This window comes from Oryx dammah, unplaced genomic scaffold, assembly GCF_014754425.2.
Source record: "Oryx dammah isolate SB20612 unplaced genomic scaffold, SCBI_Odam_1.1 HiC_scaffold_10, whole genome shotgun sequence".
In the NCBI taxonomy this organism is placed as follows: Eukaryota; Metazoa; Chordata; class Mammalia; order Artiodactyla; family Bovidae; genus Oryx; species Oryx dammah.
Window position 1 is genome coordinate 46,275,105 of NW_024070194.1, and position 18,286 is coordinate 46,293,390.

The 18,286-nt window shown below is 37.4% G+C and overlaps 2 protein-coding genes across 2 annotated transcripts in view; both read left to right on the forward strand.

Moving 5' to 3' along the window:
- Positions 1-18,286, forward strand: part of PTCHD3 (patched domain containing 3) — a 138,227-nt gene that overhangs the window by 88,097 nt on the left and 31,844 nt on the right.
- The window catches only part of LOC120869412 (ankyrin repeat domain-containing protein 26-like), a 49,822-nt gene that overhangs the window by 28,415 nt on the left and 3,121 nt on the right, over positions 1-18,286 (forward strand). The window contains exons 11-19 of the mRNA XM_040248730.1: positions 762-929; positions 2,669-2,702; positions 2,986-3,121; positions 4,808-5,021; positions 6,458-6,641; positions 9,817-10,777; positions 12,402-12,550; positions 15,738-15,907; positions 17,160-17,388. Of these exons, the coding sequence (XP_040104664.1) occupies positions 762-929; positions 2,669-2,702; positions 2,986-3,121; positions 4,808-5,021; positions 6,458-6,641; positions 9,817-10,777; positions 12,402-12,550; positions 15,738-15,907; positions 17,160-17,388 (2,245 nt within the window). The remainder of the gene's footprint in view (positions 1-761; positions 930-2,668; positions 2,703-2,985; positions 3,122-4,807; positions 5,022-6,457; positions 6,642-9,816; positions 10,778-12,401; positions 12,551-15,737; positions 15,908-17,159; positions 17,389-18,286) is intronic.

Consider the following 18,286-nt stretch of genomic DNA (forward strand, 5'->3'; position numbering starts at 1 on the left):
TTTAAAATATCATCTAAATTAATTGTTACTTTTTACACTTATTTTTGGCTGCACTGGTTCTTTGCTGCTGTAGTGCTTGGGCTCCTCATTGTGGTGGCTTCTCTTGATGCTGAGCATGGGCTCCAGGGTGCTGACTTCAGTAGGTGCAGAGCATGCCCCCTGTATTGGCAGGTGGACTCCTAAGCACTGGACCACCAGGGAAATCCCTAAATTCACCATTGTTATATTAGAAGCAAAATAACAAATACAGTGTAAATCTAATCATGACTCCCATAGAGTCAAGGTGCTTAGCCAGTGGACTCCATCCAGGTTTTCAGTGTAGCTCTTGAGGTTCTTCTCAATGTCTTTCCAGATGCATCTCTCTACTTTCTTCCATGTATTTTGTACTCTTCCTTCCAGGTTCCTAGGAAACAACCTAGATGCCATGTGCCTGATGTTTGCGCTCATATTCGAATCTCCAAGTAGAATGATTTTCTTCCTTTTCTGTTTCTCACAACCTCCTGACTTCTGCAAATCCTTCCTTATTTCACTTATCACTTTCACATGTCAACTTTCACATATCATATTGTATCATAATTGTATATCTGTGTTTGAAGGAAGAATTTGTTTTCTTGCGTATGGTTGGTACTTCATAATTGTTTTGTGAATTAATCAATGACTTTAAATGAGTAAGAGTTGGAATTTTATTAAAAAAATTTTTCTATTCTTTATCAGTCAAATGATTAGAAAACATTGGCTTTTTTGTGGATTTTTTAAAGTAGCAATCCTGGTGTGCACAAGAAAGAAGTAAAGAAAAAGAACAATGACAAACGGACACCAGAAGAACGTGTGATTGCACCAGTATTTGAAAAGACCGATTCGCTGACTGGTGGTCTGCTGCCCGTGAATGATGACAGCATTTTAAGGGAAGTGGATCAGGATAATGACAGGTACATTCTACAGATTCTTTGTTTGTAGAGGAAGAAATATTAGCATTAAATACTTCTTCTGGAAATGGAGCAGCATAATACAGTGCTCGGGCCAAGACAAGAGATTCCTCAACTATAGTGGATGAACACTGCTGAAAGGTTAAGGTGAGGACCAGTGCCTTTGGCCAGAAGTCATTTCAGTAAATGGTCCATTTGGAAGCTGGACTGTAGTGAATACATGTAAACATTCCCTGGGGAATATTATTGGGACAGGCAATGAAGAACTGGATGGTAACTGAAGAGGAATGTGGAGTTCAAAGGTGTTTCTTGTTTTATGTTAAGAAGGAAGCTTTTAGAGTATGTATATGTTATTGGAAATGAGCCAGCAGAGGATGTGTTTATTTAGTTTCATCTTGTTTGCATTTCCAGTACCAGAAAGCTTATTGATTGTATGACATTATCTTTATTACAGTAAACTAATTGTACATAATACTTTTGTTCATGTATTAGTTTTATGATAAGGGCTTGTTCATTGGTTCTGAAGAGTAATATTGCTATGTAATAGAATATGCAGATAATTACTTAAGTTAGTTCTATCATATAAAGATTTTCAAAAATTACATAATTGTGAATTAACATTTAGGCTATACTGAATAGGATTTGATCATTCTTGATGATTCAGTTGATAGTAACATCATGAATAGCTTTGATTTGGTAAGATACTCTGAAACGTCACATCATATTAACTTCATAGTTGTTTATAGATTCCAGGCAAAAGGGGAAGATTTTGTTTATATTCAATAGAAAAAAAATTACTAACAGTCTTTCACAAATTATTCCTTTTGGATGATAAAGATCTAAATGACAAAAACCATGCTTCCTGTACTAAGAGTGTCATTAACACATATTGTGTGCTCAATAAGTGTATGTCAGATGAATGAAGAAACAGCAGAATGGTTGAATGAAGGCCTATTGATGAATTTCTTTACAAAAAACAAAACTTTATTAAAGTAGGTTTCCAGTCTTGCCTACCTCTGAAGTCTTTATAATTTTTGAGAAATATGTTTTAAGATTCAGAAATTATTATTTATAGCTATAGCTAGACATGGAATAATACTATAGATTCGTTTGCTCTTACTTAAAAAGACTTTTCAATATTCCTTTCTCAGCATGTTTTGGAAAAGCAGTGTTGAAGCCAGATTTCCTGGGCTTGAATGCTAGGTCTGTTGGTGACATGCTGAGTGGGCTTGGGCAAGTTCCTCAGCCTTTGTGTGCTCCATTTCTTCCTATACTTATCTCCCAGAATGACTGTGAGGATTAAAATGCCTTTAAGACATGTCAAGTGTTTCTAATAATGCATAACCGATGCCTAGGAAGTCCTCGAAAAGCTAATATCTTGGTTATTCAAATGGGTTTCTTTCTTAGAAGGACTGAAGGAATACCTCCCAGATAGGTTTTATTGCCATGAAAGTTAGTTCTTATTGAAAAGGACAGGTGCAAAAAACACTGGTATACTGTTTCCTATCATATAATGCAAGTAATATTATGTTTTTCCTTTTCCTGGATCTAACTTTAATACTTTATTAATATTACTGACATATTTTCTTTGTCCTTTAATGCTCCTCTTGTTTATTGTTGCATCTTTTTATAGAAAATTACTTGCCAATGCAAAGAGTTTATATAAAAAAATAAAAGTTTAGGTATTGTTTGTATTTTTGAATATTTACTATTAGCCTGACAAGAATTATTTGTTCTTTTAGGCCTGCAAGGAAAACACCGTATGAAAAGAAGAAGGTATAGTAAAAAAAAATGAACTTTCAAAAATATTATTATCCTTGTCAAAAATACTTTGTAAAAGGAATAGTGGTAAAGTAAAAAATCTTCCATTGTTGTAGAGAAGTTTACTTTGAACACATCTTTTAGAAACACTGTTGGTAAATTTACCCTTTTGATAAAACTCTTTTCTTTTACGAAATGTCTGTGTTTGCTTTGACAAAGAGATATTTATCACCTCTGTACACTTAGTATATTTTATACATATTTTAGGACATTGTGAAACAGTATTATTTATGTGTAGGTCAAAGAACAAATGAATTACGTGAACGACCTGGATGACATAACTCAGTCATCTGAGATGGTTTCTGAGGATGGCGACGCTCTTTACTCTACAAATTCCACGTTGCAAGCAGAACCTCTTGACTTGGGGTGTAAAGGTAGGACCACAGTGTAAATGTTAACAAAAAGCCTGTCTGTGTATAGAGTAGTGATATATGTACACCTTGTCAGTACTGCTCTAGAGCCAGGAATGTGTTACAGTGCTGTGCATCTCAGAAGTATGTTTTGCATTAAAGGAACATGGAAGTGAGTGTATATTCTGAGCCACAGGCCTATGATCCTCTCACTCACTGTACCTTCTGTTGACTTTTATTCTTTCCTGTACCTTCACCCATGGTCAGGTCAGCATCATTTTCCTCCTAGAATAACTGAAATAATCAAGACTTCTTTCCCTGCCGCTCCACCTCACGGAACCCCGGTCTTCACAGCAACTGTAATTATTACCTATTTTTAAAAATTCAGGTCTCATCATGTTACCCCTTTGCTTAAAGCCCAACTGTTGATTCTTTTTGCTGCATGCTTAAAGGTCACAACTGTCTAGCTTCATTTGGTTTTATTTTTTATCCTTCTTTCTACATGAATTTTAGAATCAGCTTGTCGATGTCCTAATATGTCTGCTGGTCTTAACGTTTTCATTTTCCTTCAGTTCAAAATACTTTGTACTTTCTCTTTTCATTACCTCTTTGATAAGGGTTATTTAGAGCCATATGATTTAGTTTCCACATTTTGAGAGTTTTCCAGAGATCCTTCTGTGCTCTTGCTTCTCACAATTTGCTAGGTGCATCCAAAGGGGCCCTGGGGCTAGCGCCAACTATTTCCTGCCTTGGAGGCAAGATCTTGCCGACTACCATGTTCATTCTGCTATAAGTAGGAGTTTTTCCAGGCTGGCTCAGGAGAATAGATAGAATTCCTCCGACTGAGTGAGCACCAGGCACGGTTTTCTTTCCATGTGGTTTTTCCCTGTTCTCAGGTGGTTTCTCACTTGTGTGCACTGTTTGTTCCTCTGCTGAATACCCGAGGGGCTCCTCCTCAGTTCTCCTGGGTCCTTTTTCTCTGTTCCACTCTTTCCTCTCCATGGTTCTGTCCTGTGATCTCTGCCCACGTTGGTTTCACCAGATTCTCAGCTTCATCACCTCCACTTGGGGAGTCCAGTGGACCGTGCTTCTGTTCCTTCCCCCCATGTCGGGGCTTAGAAATTCTCTCAAGGCAGTGAGCTGGGGCGTTCCTTAGGATAACCTCGTGTGTTTCCAGGATCATTGTCCTTCATTTCCTGAAGTTCTTGTCATGAAAATCATTGTTTAATGTATTTTGTCCGTGTTGTTTTTGCTTGCTCCACTCAGGAAGGTAAATTGTTAGCTATTCACTCTTGTCTTGGTTAGAAACATATGGCAGCTGGAGACTGTCCACAGGGTTGTTCTTCCTACTCTGCTTACTACTTCCTGCTCATCCTCCATTTCTCAGTGTGACATCTCTTCCCCAGGGAAATTTTTCCTGGACCCAGTCTATTTTAAGTTCTGTTATCGTAGAACTCTCTTTTCTTATAGTATCTATCTGAGATCATAATTATTTGACTTCTCTTTCTCTTGTACTAGACTTCAAGCTAAACAAGAGCCAGGGATGTCTGTTTTATCTTCAGGGCTTAGAATAATGTCTTCCGCACTATAGACACTTAATATTTGTTCAGTGCATGAATGAGTGACTGTGAAATGCACAGTCCTTTATATTCAAAACCTACTCACATAATTTTGTTTGTTTGTTTCTAGCTTTGTTTTCTCATCATGCAGATTCTGGTAGCTTGTTGAAAATTCGGGATGCAAGTTTTTCACATGACAGATTAGCAGATTTTCAAAGAAAACACTGTGAACTACTTAGAGGAGAAATTCACAAAATGAAAAGCAAGTTTTGTGGGCTACAAAAAGAGCTATCAGAAACCAAAGAAGTGAAATCACAGTTAGAGCATCAGAAAGTGGAGTGGGAACAAGAGCGCAGAAGCTTGAGGTACCGTACATCTCGCTTTTAAAGAAATATTTGAACTGTTGTGTCCTTTAATACTGCAGAGATGTAGATGTATTATAAGGACTAACTTACCTTCTCAGATTTTACAGGGGAGAAAACATCATTAGTATTGTGGAGTGTGAAATTCTTGGAAATACTATAACAGGTTCTTAATAGTGAATGCTTTTAATAACTTAATGTATATTTTTTCCAAAACATCATTTTGATGACCATACAGAAGTCCACCATAATGGAAACCCCATTAATTATTTACCAAATTGACTTTTGCTTGTTTTCCACTTTTGTGTATTCTATTTAATACTGCAAGGAACATCTTTTCTATAAATTCATTTCTACCTTTCTAATTATTTTGAATACATTTTCTTTAATAATATTGTGTTATTTGGTTAAAACATGAGAAGTTTTAAAAAGATCTGTGACCTATATTTCTAAACTATTCTTCAGTCAGTTCAGTTCAGTTCAGTCGCTCAGTCGTGTCCGACTCTTTGCGACCCCATGAATCACAGCACGCCAGGCCTCCCTGTCCATCACCATCTCCCGGAGTTCACTCAGACTCATATCCATCAAGTCCGTGATGCCATCCAGCCATCTCATCCTGGGTCGTCCCCTTCTCCTCCTGCCCCCAATCCCTCCCAGCATCAGAGTCTTTTCCAATGAATCAACTCTTCTCATGAGGTGGCCAAAGTACTGGAGTTTCAGCTTTAGCATCATTCCTTCCAAAGAAATCCCAGGGCTGATCTCCTTCAGAATGGACTGGTTGGATCTCCTTGCCATCCAAGGGACTCTCAAGAGTCTTCTCCAACACCACAGTTCAAAAGCATCAATTCTTCAGCACTCAGCCTTCTTCACACTCCAACTCTCACATCCATACATGACTACTGGAAAAACCATAGCCTTGACTAGATGGACCTTAGTCGGCAAAGTAATGTCTGCTTTCGAATATGCTATCTAGGTTAGTCATAACTTTTCTTCCAAGGAGTAAGCATCTTTTAATTTCATGGCTGCAGTCACCATCCGCAGTGATTTTGGAGTCCAAAAAAAAGAAAGTCTGACACTGTTTCCACTGTTTCCCCATCTATTTCCCATGAAGTGATGGGACCAGATGCCATGATCTTCGTTTTCTGAATGTTGAGCTTTAAGCCAACTGTTTCGTTCTCCTCTTTGGAAAGCTTATATTGCTTTACATTCTGACCCCCAGATGTATGAAGTAGCCATTTTTCTCCAGACAAAATAAAAACAAAATTTTATGCAATTTTATTCTTAACCCTCTGTATGAAAACAGTGATCATTATTAAGTGTTTTTCAGTGTATTCCCCCCATTTTTACTATTTTAAACATTTTGAAGAGGGAACAAAAGTTATTGCAGCAGCAGTGAATAATCTCATAATTTTCTAAAAAGAGGTCTCTAAATTTTGCAGATTCACCTTAAAGCAAGAAGAAGAAAACAGAAAAAATGCCAATATGTTGTATGAAAAAATTAGGGAGCAATTAAGAAGAAATGAAGATGAATATAGTAAAGAAGTTGAAATGAAGCAGCAACTTGAACTCAGTCTCCGAGCACTAGAAATGGAACTGAAGACTGTGACAAATAATCAGAATCAGGTAGAGTTATCTTTGGTGAAAATTTCAAATTTCTAACACTATTTCATCAGTATTATATCTAATCTCCTTTTTTTGAAAAAATACCGTTTTATTTTGTGTTGTACCAGTTATTTAGTGTTATAGGAAATTTTAGGCTACATCTTAAAAACAAAAGCAAAGAAATTAAAAATTCCCAAAGTAACAGGGCTGGAAATAAGAATTCTATAATCCTAAAATGCTGGGTGCAGTTTTATGATCAGAGGTATGAAAAGGTCATGATCAGTAGCTCACACAATAGATACTGAAAAATCACAGGGGTGAGATTGGTGTAGAAACTAGAGGTTAAGCTCTCTGCCCACTTCAGGCAACAGATCCTTCTGCCTTGAGGGACCATTCATGAGTGAATAGGTCTAGAAGAGAAGGGGAACTGGGAGGGAAGATGGTACCTAATTTTACATCAAGTTACCTCTGGCCTTCAATCTGGCAGGTGGCTGAGGGTCATGGACCCCCCTCCCTCTGTGCTGTCCAGCCCTCCAGTCCACCTTCCCCCTGAACAGCTCAGAGCTGGCTCCAGCTTTCCCAGCTGAGTTCTCCCTCACAGTAGAGTCAAGGATAGGTGTTAACTGGCATCCTCAAGAGGAGCAGGAATGCTCCCCATGGAATTTTTTTCTAGCAGTTGGTAGAAACCAGACACTATTGAAGTAGATTGTCCTTCATTCTGAAGAGTTGTCGAGTGGCATCTCAGAGCAGAGGAATTCACTCCCCTGCCTGATATCCCTCTCAAATACAGACTGGGTCTCATCCCCAAGGTCCTAGCAGCAGATCTCCTACAATGAAAAGCTCTCAGGGAGAGCTCAGGAAAAGTCCTATTTGTAATTCACATCCATTTGTCTACAGCAGTCAGGTAGGGACATACAATGGCTTCGTCCAAGGAGAGGCCTTTAATATTTTCCACAGGAATTGATCTCAAATCTTTTGTGACTATCTCGAAGGATCCAGAACCCTGATTGTGGTTTAGGCCAGGAAGACCGCGTGTGCTCCCCCATCGACCGTGCTACCCGACAAAGTCCCTCTGCTTTGGGGTGAGCGTCACTCAATGCATGTCATCACCATCAGTGTCTAAATCAGAGTCCGTTCTTGGCTCCACTGTCATTTCTTTAACCAATATCCTGTCAATGACCTTTTCACATCATTTATTATTTCTCAATTTGTAAAAAGTGCGACCTCCATTGTAAAAACACTTTTGAACACTTTAAAAAGTTGTTTCTTTAGAATAAACTTATAAAAATGCCTCTCCCCCACCAAGGGCGGGGGGAAAAAGCACTTGCTACTAATAATAGATATTCTGGGTTTTGGTAGTGAATTCACTTCCTTGATCGATCATTAGGGTAGTTCATCACTTCCACTGATGGTAAGGAGGGAACTCTAGGCAGTTCAGAGATCATATTTTGGAAGTCATTCTTCTACTTGTGAGAAAATGAACACTCTGCTCTGTGTAGTGTCTTATTTCAGTACAAGGAACTTTTGAAAACAGTGATAGATATGCCAAAATATATATTTAGTGATAGCTATTAAGTGTTTTTCATTGTATTTCCCCCATCTCACTATGTTAAACATTATGGAAAGATAATGAAATTTATTGCAGCAGCAAATAATCTCATGGTTTTCTAAGAAGAGCTCTCCAAATTTCACCTTATTTACCATTAGTGTATGTGCCATGAATGAAATAGGAGGCTTATTTTGAATTTATATGTTTGTACTAGAGAAGTAACTGTAGTTTGATGTAAGAGGACTAGTAGAGTCAAAAGACCTGGTGAAATGCCTGCACCTTACTTATATTTTTAACTTCTCCCTTTCCAGAATCATTATAGCTAATGAGTTAATTGATATTTGTAGAAGTACTTAGTACAGTTGTCAATAGGTATAATTCTTATAATTGCCTATGAAAATGTTAGAAGGTAGCATATTCTCAAGGAAAATCTTTGTATGAAATGTAACCTATTTAAATCTATTAAATTTAAATATTAAATTAATATATTTGATATATTTAAATAAATTTAAATATATACACAGTAATCACTCTTACTGTGAAGTGGCTGTATAGGAGGTATCAGATGCAGTATTTATAAAGCCAGCAAGTGCTGTTGTTTATTGAATTATAGTTGATTTACAATATTGCATTAGTTTCAGGTATACAGCACAGTGATTCAGATGTATTTGTATATGTGTGCGTATAAATGAGGCTTCCCTGCTAGCTCAGACTGTAAAGAATCTGCCTGCAATGCAGGAGACCTGGGTTCAGTCCCTGGGGTGGGAAGATCCCCTGGAGAAGGAAATGGCAGCCCACTCCCTTATTCTTGCCTGGGAAATTCCATGGACAGAGGAGCCTGGTGGACTACAGTCCATGGGGTCGCAAAGAGTCAAACATGACTGAGTGACTAACAGACATCCACACTCACTCACACACACACACTCACACATACACACATTTTCCTTTTCAGATTCTTCTTACAGAATATTAAGTGTAGTTCCTTATGTTGTACAGTAGATCGTTGGTGGTTATTTTACATCTACTAGTGTGTATATGTTAATCCCAACCTCCTAATTTATCCCTTCCCCTACCCCCCCCATCCCATATGAAGACCATAAGTTTTTTTTCTATGTCTTTCTGTTTTGTGAATAAGTTCATTTTGGATTCCACATATAAGCAGTATGATATAATACTTGTCTTTGTCTGACTTTCTTCACTTAGGGTGATAATGTCTAGGTCCATCCCTGTTGCTGCAAATAGCATTATATCATTCTTTTTTATGACTTAGTAGTTTTCCATTGTATAAATATTCACATCACATGCCATTTTTAAGTGTAGTCAGATCTGTAAATCTTATATTTTAAGCCTTTTGGGTTTATTGTAGTTCAGAGAAAAGCCTCTCCAGGTCTGAGCTTCTTGAAAAGTCTCTTGGGATTTCTTTTTGACTTTCATGGATTCATTGTCTTCAATTAACTTTTTGAACATTTGAAAATGTCTGCTTTTATGAAGTCTGAGGTTTGTATATAGCCTTATTTTTCCTGTTTGGAGACACACTTGGTGCAGCCTTTCACTGTCTAAGCATACAAGACAGTCTTTCATTTCAGAGGAAATCATGAAATGTTACTTTATTGTGTACCTGCTAAAAATCTCCTTTGTTTCACTTAGGCTTCTGCTGGCCCTGAAGAACCAAAAGACCTGTTGTGCAAAAGCCAAAGGCTGCAGGATGGAATTGCCATGCTAAAGCTAGAAATAGACACAGTGAAAAACCAGAACTTGGAAAAGGAAAAGAACTATTTTGAGGACATTGAAATTGTCAAAGCAAAGAATGACAATGCTCAAAAGGCAATAAAATTGAATGAGGAAAGGTTAACAAAAACTATATCCCAGTATACAGGCCAGCTTAACGTTCTGACAGCTGAGAATACAATGCTAAAGTCTAAGCTGGAGAACGAAAAAGAAAACAATCAAAGACTGGAAGCAGAAGTGGAATCCTACCGTTCTAGACTGGCTGCTGCCTTTCACGATCATGATCAAGATCAAACATCACAAAGAGACCTGGAGCTTGCCTTCCAGAAAGCAAAAGATGAGTGGTTATGCTTGCAGGACAAAATGAAGTCCGACATGGCTAACCTAAAAGATAAGAATGAGGCACTTTCCCAGCAACTTTCTACAGCGGAAAGTAAATTCCATCAGGTAAAAATCAAGTTGCAGCACACAAGAGATAATCTTAGAGAAAAGACTTTGATGTTAGAACGTGTCCAGAGAGACCTTCGCCAAGCAGAGTGTCAAAAGCAGGAAACTGAACACATGTATGAGAATGAACAAGGCAAAGTGAATAAATACCTTGGAAAGCAGGACTCCTTAGAGGAAACATTATCTCAACTCCAGAGTGAAAACATGTTGCTCCGACAGCAACTGGATGATACACAAAACAAAGCCAACAGTAAGGAGAAGACAGACATTAGCATACAAGACCAGTTTCAGCAGATCGTGAAAAAACTTCATGCTGAAAATGAGAAACAAGGTCTGATGCTGGAGGAAAGAAACAAGGAGTTAATCCAGGAACGTAATCATTTAAAAGAGAGAATATATCAGTACGAAAATGAAAAAACAGAAAGAGAAGTAAGTATCCAGAAGGAGAAATAATTCTCAGACTTCCTGAAAGAAAATTCAAAGTTTTGATTTTGGCTTGATTCTGGTTAAATGTTGAATCTAGTTGAATATAAAAAATACATAGGCTATGAATCTATAGTCTCTAAACCAGCCTAAAAGCACAACTTGTATCCAGCAAATAAAAATTAGACCCAGGAAATGCTTTACTTTGAGTAGAGACATAGTGTCTTATGAAATATTAAGAGATTCAGTTCTAAATTGTTAATACAGACAGATATTAGTAATTTACTCTTTTACTATTAAGGTAATCATTTTGATCTTTATGTTACCACATGTCAGTATCGTGATGAAGCAGATAAATGAAATGCTCAAACCCAAAATGAACATTTCAAAATTAAGCTTCAGTTACTTGGATTACCTTGACAGCCAATTCCAGGTTTCCCAGAGGCTATATCATACTTTGGCTTTGGTAACCTGTCATGGCTTTGTGTCATATTTGTTGGTATAATTTTATGTTTATTCACATCAATTTGAGTTAATATGGGAAACATTTTAGCCTTGAGTCATTATTCTTAAAGGCTCTCAACTCTTTAAATGCATCTACTTATCATTAAAACATAATTTGGGACTCAAGTGGTGAGCTTTAGCAAAATTCTTCTTGATTTAATCTTCCCACTGCTATTTATGATTTACTTAGAATATTTTTACAACAATTTGCTCATAATTCTCATTTTCAGTATCAATTAATATCATTTAGATACGAACTTGTCCACTAAAAATGAAGGGTGTCAGGATTCATGATCAGCAGGAATAGAGTGAGTCAGGGAGAGGATTGTAGGGCCTGCAGTCTGGAGACAGGTAGAAGAAGCCATTTTAACGAGGCTCTTTGAAGGCTATGGGAGCAACCTCATTTTTAAAATTTTATTTTTCTTTTATATTGGAGTGTAGTTGATTTACAATTTTGTGTTAGTTTCAGATGTACAGGAAATTGATTCAGCTATACTTATACATATATCCATTCTTTTTCAGTTCCTTTTCCTATATAGGTGACTATAGAATATTGAGTAGAGTTCACTGTGCTCTACAGTAGGTCCTTATGATTAGCCAAGGGCAAAGGTGGGGAGGAGGGATAAATTAGGAGTTAGGGATTAACATAGACATACTACTAGATAGAAAATAGATAAGCCACAAGGGAATGGCCTCATTTTTCTGCTGAGCAAGGAATCTGTTGGAAAGATCTGAGCACTGGTTGGAATATGTGAAGATCTCTGAAGTTAATAGAAGCCTTTAATAAAGAAAAAGGGAAAATGTTCCACAGAGTGGAATTTTCCACCACTTGTCCCACATTCAAACCTACTTCTTTCTGGTTGTGAGGTAATGAAGCTCTGCAGATCTATTGGGAGGAGCAGGGCGTGGACAGTGGGTCTGCATTTTTTGTCTAAATAACTTAATATCAGAAAGGCCGTAAGGTGGCCCCTTCCGTGTCTGTAACCAAATTCAGTGAGGAGGGAAAAGAAGGTGAGTTGCTGTCTGTGGTGATAGTTTTCAAAGTACATATGTTGGAGTTATCTGTTCTTAATGTAACGGAATAGTAAAGTGATTTGATAAACTCAGTGACAGAGTGTCTTACTAGGCAGTTGTGAGACAGCTTCAACAAGAACTGGCTGATGCCCTGCAAAAGAAGTCTATGTCAGAGGCTTCACTGGAAATCATGTCAAGTTATTGGGCTAAATTAGAGGCTGAGGCACAGGATTTAAAGAACAACTTACATCAACCCACAAGTCAGGTATGTATGAAATTGACATGTCAACATGATATGTAGGATGAAGTGTTTTAGGACACTCATTTTCATGGTCAGCTTTCTTTTGTATTTTTGTTACAAGTAATTTACTACAATTTTCTTATCTTTATAATGCACTCATTTCTTAAACTCTGACTTTCATCCTGCCATTTGCATTATACATATTTTTTCTTATATTATTTACCCTTAGGAAAGTTGAGAATTGTGCCTCACTGTTCACACAAGTTGAGAGACTTTTTTTATTTGAAACAATACTTTTTTTTTTTAGTGTAGCTGTATTACATAATGAGGCTAGCCAGATAAAATCAAAGGATAATGTTTAATGGAAGGTTCCAGAAAATTATCATTTCTCATCTTTCTTTTTATCACTGGCTATAGAGTTCTGTATTTATTTATTTCATGGATTTCAGAATAACTTGTGCAGAAAGGGTATTATAAAAACCAGGTGAAATATAGGCATTGCCTTCTTTCCTTTTCATTTTAAGTATATTGCAAAAGCATGGAGGTTCTCAGATGATGTATAGTACATACATCCAAACTAGAGAATTAAGATTATCTAGATCCTACCATTGGATTTTTTTTAAAGCTATTGAGATATAATTCACATATCATAGAATTCACCCACTCAACATGTGTAGTTCAATATCTCTTAGTCTAGAGATGTGTCACCTGTGACCGCAGTCAATTTTAGAGCCTTTCCATCACCCCGCAAAAGAAACCCTGTATCCCTTAGCCACCACCTGTGGCCTTCCATCCCTCAGCCCCAGGCAACCCCTAGTCTAATATCTGTCTCTGTAGACATGCCTGTTCTGGGTATTTTATATAAATGGAATCATACAATACGTGCTTCTTTGGGATTAGCTTTTCTCATCTCACGTCATGTTTTCGAAGTTCATCTGTGTGATTGCACGTATCAGTTCTTCTGTTTGTTGGTTGTCAATCAATCAGTAGTATGTGACTAAGCCATGTGTCCATCATCAGTTGATGGAGCTTTGGGTTGTTTCCACTTTGGGGCAATTAATAATGCTGCTGTGAATACTGATTTACACATTTCTGTGTGGACATGTTTTTATTTCCCTGTGGTTGAATTTTATCCTCAGAGGTGACTGGCTGATTTCAGCTTTCTTTGCCCTTGCTCAGGCTGTCCTTACAGTTTCTTTTCCTCTTGACTGCTGCTGCTGCTGCTAAGTCACTTCAGTCGTGTTTGACTCTATGTGACCCCATAGACAGCAGCCCACCAGGCTCCCTCGTCTCTGGGATTCTCCAGGCAAGAACACTGGAATGGGTTGCCATTTCCTTCTCCAATGCATGAAAGTGAAAAGTGAAAGTGAAGTCGCTCAGTCATGTCTGACTCTTCGTGACCCCATGGACTGCAGCCTACCAGGCTCCTCCATCCATGGGATTTTCCAGGCAAGAGTACTGGAGTGGGGTGCCAACACCTTCTCCATTTCCTCTTGACTAGGCCTCCATTATTTGAGACTTGGTGCCCAGTCTCTCCTCCTTCGTGGAGCTTTCGTGAATGTCCACCTCTTATCTAGTCTCTGAGGAAGAGTTTAACCCCTAATTTTACACTGTTGCCATTTTTTTCCATGAGGGGGAATCTTGTCTAAGTATACATTGATGTTATAGGGAATATTTTTAGATATGCACAGCACTTGTCTTACATAAAATGACAGTAACAAAGGATTACAAGAATGAGGCATTTTTTGTTGTTGCTGTTCAGAAAAATGTATGGATCATCTCTGTAAACTATTAGGAGATGGGATTTCTTTATCTTTGCAAATCATTTCTCTTTGGACTGCAATTCAAATTAGCAAAAAGTCTTTGCAGTTCAGAAAAGGGCTTATGGGATTAGACTCTGCATTTATAAGATTTATTAATTAAGAGTCTTATTCTCACAGACTTCTTTTGGGAGGCATTTATTAACTTAGCCCTAGATAACTCAATATAGCATCCCTTAAACTACTTTAAAACCCTGGGACATTAACATGGGGGAAGGATTAAGAGACGTTCTACTAAGAGGGGATTGTAGTCATTTTATGGAGGAAAGCTAGAAAAATATTATTGTAGAACAATAAAAGAGTGTAAAATCAAGTGCAAATGTTGTTTGACAAAAATGACAGTGAAGAATATATTTTGTGAATCTTGGTGGTGTGAACATCTTTCTTGATTCTCTGAGTAATCCCTGGTCCTACATTCTACAATACACATACCATCCTTTTAGTTTGATCCTGGGTTTGAATTAGGCTGTGCTTCATCCACATGCCTCATTACCAAATGGTCTCATTTTCTTCTTGAAGACTGATGATTTTCCAGCAGAGCTGGAAACTGCATCTTCAAAATGTCTGCACGTGGATGCAGAAAAATCAAGTATTTCAACAAGTTATTTTCTATGAAATGAATGAAAAGAAATGTGAAAAAACTACAGAGAAGAAAAAAAAAGTTGGAGCAAGATGTAGTGACTCTCATATAAAAATAAATATGATAGAACACAGTCAAGTAGAACAGTATCAACAGGCTACTGAAGAAAGAGTGAGACAGAGTCTTACGTAGAGAGATGAAAAGAAGTCAACCTATTTTTGTAGGTTAATTTGTTGCTCTGTCATGTGTTTGAAATCACTTTCACTGTATATTACATTTCAGACATATATACAACTTGTGTGTTTCCTCTACCTCCCTTAGAGCAGTATGTTTTGTAGATTTCTGGAAGGGGAGGGCACTTGTTTTCCCTTTAAATATTTCAGTTTCCCCCACAGTTTTCACTAAATTGTCCTATCAGAATGATTCTCACTAGAGAATCCTCTTACTTATAAGACCAGTTGGTATAAAATAAGACCATTAGGAAGAAAAGAAAATATTGTGGTTTAGAACTGATACCATCCTCTTGAATTATTCTAAAGTTGTCTCGTTCAATTTTTAAAATTTTAAGTTGATCTTCTTATTCTTTGAATTATCAGATTATATAAATACTACTATAACAGTCATTCCACTTTAATTTTATAATTCATATTTAATTCACTTCACATTGATGATAATTGTCTTAAACTTCTGCTCTTTTTGTTTTCACCTTTGTAATCACTCTCTGAATCACTGACTGAAAACTAAAGGAAACAAATATAATTTTCCAGGTTATAATTATTTTAAAAATGTTATCTATTTCAACTTGCCTTAGATACAAGCAGGATCTCCACAGATGGAACTCAGAATTAAAGACTTGGAATCTGAACTGTCTAAGATGAAAACTTTACAAGAAGATTCTAATAAAACCGAGTTGGAAAAATATAAGCATCTCTACCTAGTCGAACTTGAAGTTAGAAAGTCATTGCAAGATAAACTAGACAAGTAAGTCAAAACACAGAATCACAGAAAATAAATTTAGGTCATTAATTTGTCTCTAAAGCCTATTTTTATAGAGCACGGTTTCTGAGATTACTAGGAAGTGAAAGCTAACTGGATAGTCACTGCTAAGGGGGCGCTTTAAGACAAACTATTAATACTGTATCAAGTTTTTCCACACTATGTAGAGGCATGCTTGTGAAAAGGGAGGAAATTAACACAGGGGTGAAAGGCAGGATAAATCACAAAGTGGCTGGAAATAATATAGTGACCTTACCGAGGGAGCTATGGAAATGGAAAGGGCGGATCCCACCTGCAGTACCTAGTCAGGTTTCCCCACCATCTGAAAGCAGAGCATTCCTAGGACGCCTTTCAGAAGCCAAAACAGCATAAAGCAAAGAAGCAGGTGCCCGAGGACACATTCTGCTAGTCGATGCTAAAATGAATATGCCCAAGTGAAGCAGAGGTGATCCCAGACAAGGTTCAGGGCTGTGGCGACTTGATGCTGAGATGTGGGGTGTGGCTTCTGGGGAAGGAGCACAGTGGGGCCGGTTTCCCTGCTTGGGGAGCGCGATGCCTCTCACTCTAAAACATACACTACTGTTTAGAGTTTTGACTTTTTAAATGAGACCAAAATTTGTCTTCTGGTTTTTTTTTTTTTTTTTTTTTTTTGACCATCAGAAACAGGTGCTGACATAGGCCCATAGTAGAAGTGAAGCAACATAAAGTGGACTTTGGGAAAGCAGGGGATACTTATAATTATTCCTGGGGCTGTTTTAGCTCTTTTCAGTCTCACCCACTGACTTTCTCATCCTCCCCCTTGACATTGTGGCTGTAGATGATACCCCAGAGCCAAATGCTTAATTTCTCCCAGGTCACGAGTGAGACATATATACAAGGGTGATGAAAGGAAACACTTGAAAGTAACTTTGTGGGATGGTGTGTTTCTTCATCCCTGAACTGTTTCCTGGAGGCAGGTGTGTCCCAGCGGCAGCAGGTGTCACTGTGAGGCCACCTCCCTTTCTCTCTGATGCCCTTTCTCTCCTCTCCCAACTGTGGCTTGTTGCTTGAGGAGCCCTAGACACATGTGTATTTTTTTTAGAACAAGGTTACAGCTTTCTTTGTTTACAGGAGGTCTTCTCTGTGTTTTCAGGGTTCAAACAGTTTAATGGGAATTCCATTTACTCTATGACAACTTTAAAAAATGCCAATCATTTAGGTAAGCATGAACGAAATTGGTGTTTTCCATCTTCCCCAGGACTGATGAGAGGCTGATAGAGATCAGGACTGAACTTGAGGTGGAGAAACAGCAGAACAGATCTATACACAGCACTCTTAGCACAAGGCCAGTCCTGGAGTCCTCTTCTGTTGGAAACTTCAATCCTGCTTCAGAGTTCAAAACAAATGTTATTTCAAGAGCAAACAGAGAGTTTTGTACCTCAATCCCATGCCCTTCAAATGACAGCATGGAGACTTACTTGACCAAGGTTAGTTCTATTTTTTTCATTGGTTTCCGATTTCTGATATGAATGATCCTTGTTTAAAATTTGGTGAACTTCTGCATTGTTTTTTTTTTTTGACTTATGCACAGTAAGTAAAACCATACTTAACTGTGATAATCAAGGAGACATTTAATGATTTTTTTTGTCCCAGATCTCTCATTTTTAAGAGATACTTAAATTCTTAAATTTCTTGAAAAGCTGCGTTTAAATTCAACTTTAGAAATGAAACCTTATTGTCTAGTAACCAAAAGTATACTTTCAGATGTTTGATTTACTTTCTAAATTATTTCACTTTGGCAGTGGTTCATAATCATTTCCAGGCTCTGCTGCACCTACCAGTTTTTCTACCCCTAAGCATAAGTGAATGACTGGCATCTAAACACTAACCACATATGGATGTCTTTTATTTGAAGGAATCCTAGATAAATCCTTTTTAAGAATTAAACAAACTTGTAATACTTAATCAAAGATTAATTTCTGGTTTTAGGTTAACATTTTTTGTTATTTTCTTATACAAGAGTACATCTTTAACTGCTATTTTACTTACAGAATTTTGATTTAAATTTCTAAAAAAATCTTGCTAAGCAGTTTTAGAATGTTTCTAAGTTTGTAGTTAAATCAAATATTTAAAAATTGTAAATGAAGCTCACTTTTGTCTCTGTTTTGACATCACCGAATGAATGATGGGGAGTCTTTAAATTGCAACTAGTTTTCACTGTGTAGTCATTATGATTAAAATATCCATTTCAGTCAGTGCACACGGGTTTATGGTTTTGATGGTGTTTTCATGATGTTGATGATGCAGAGAAAAATAGCCTTTGTTAAATGCAGTCTCAACCTGTTTTCTCATTTGGCTTCTTGCCATCATAGAAGAGCAGTCTAA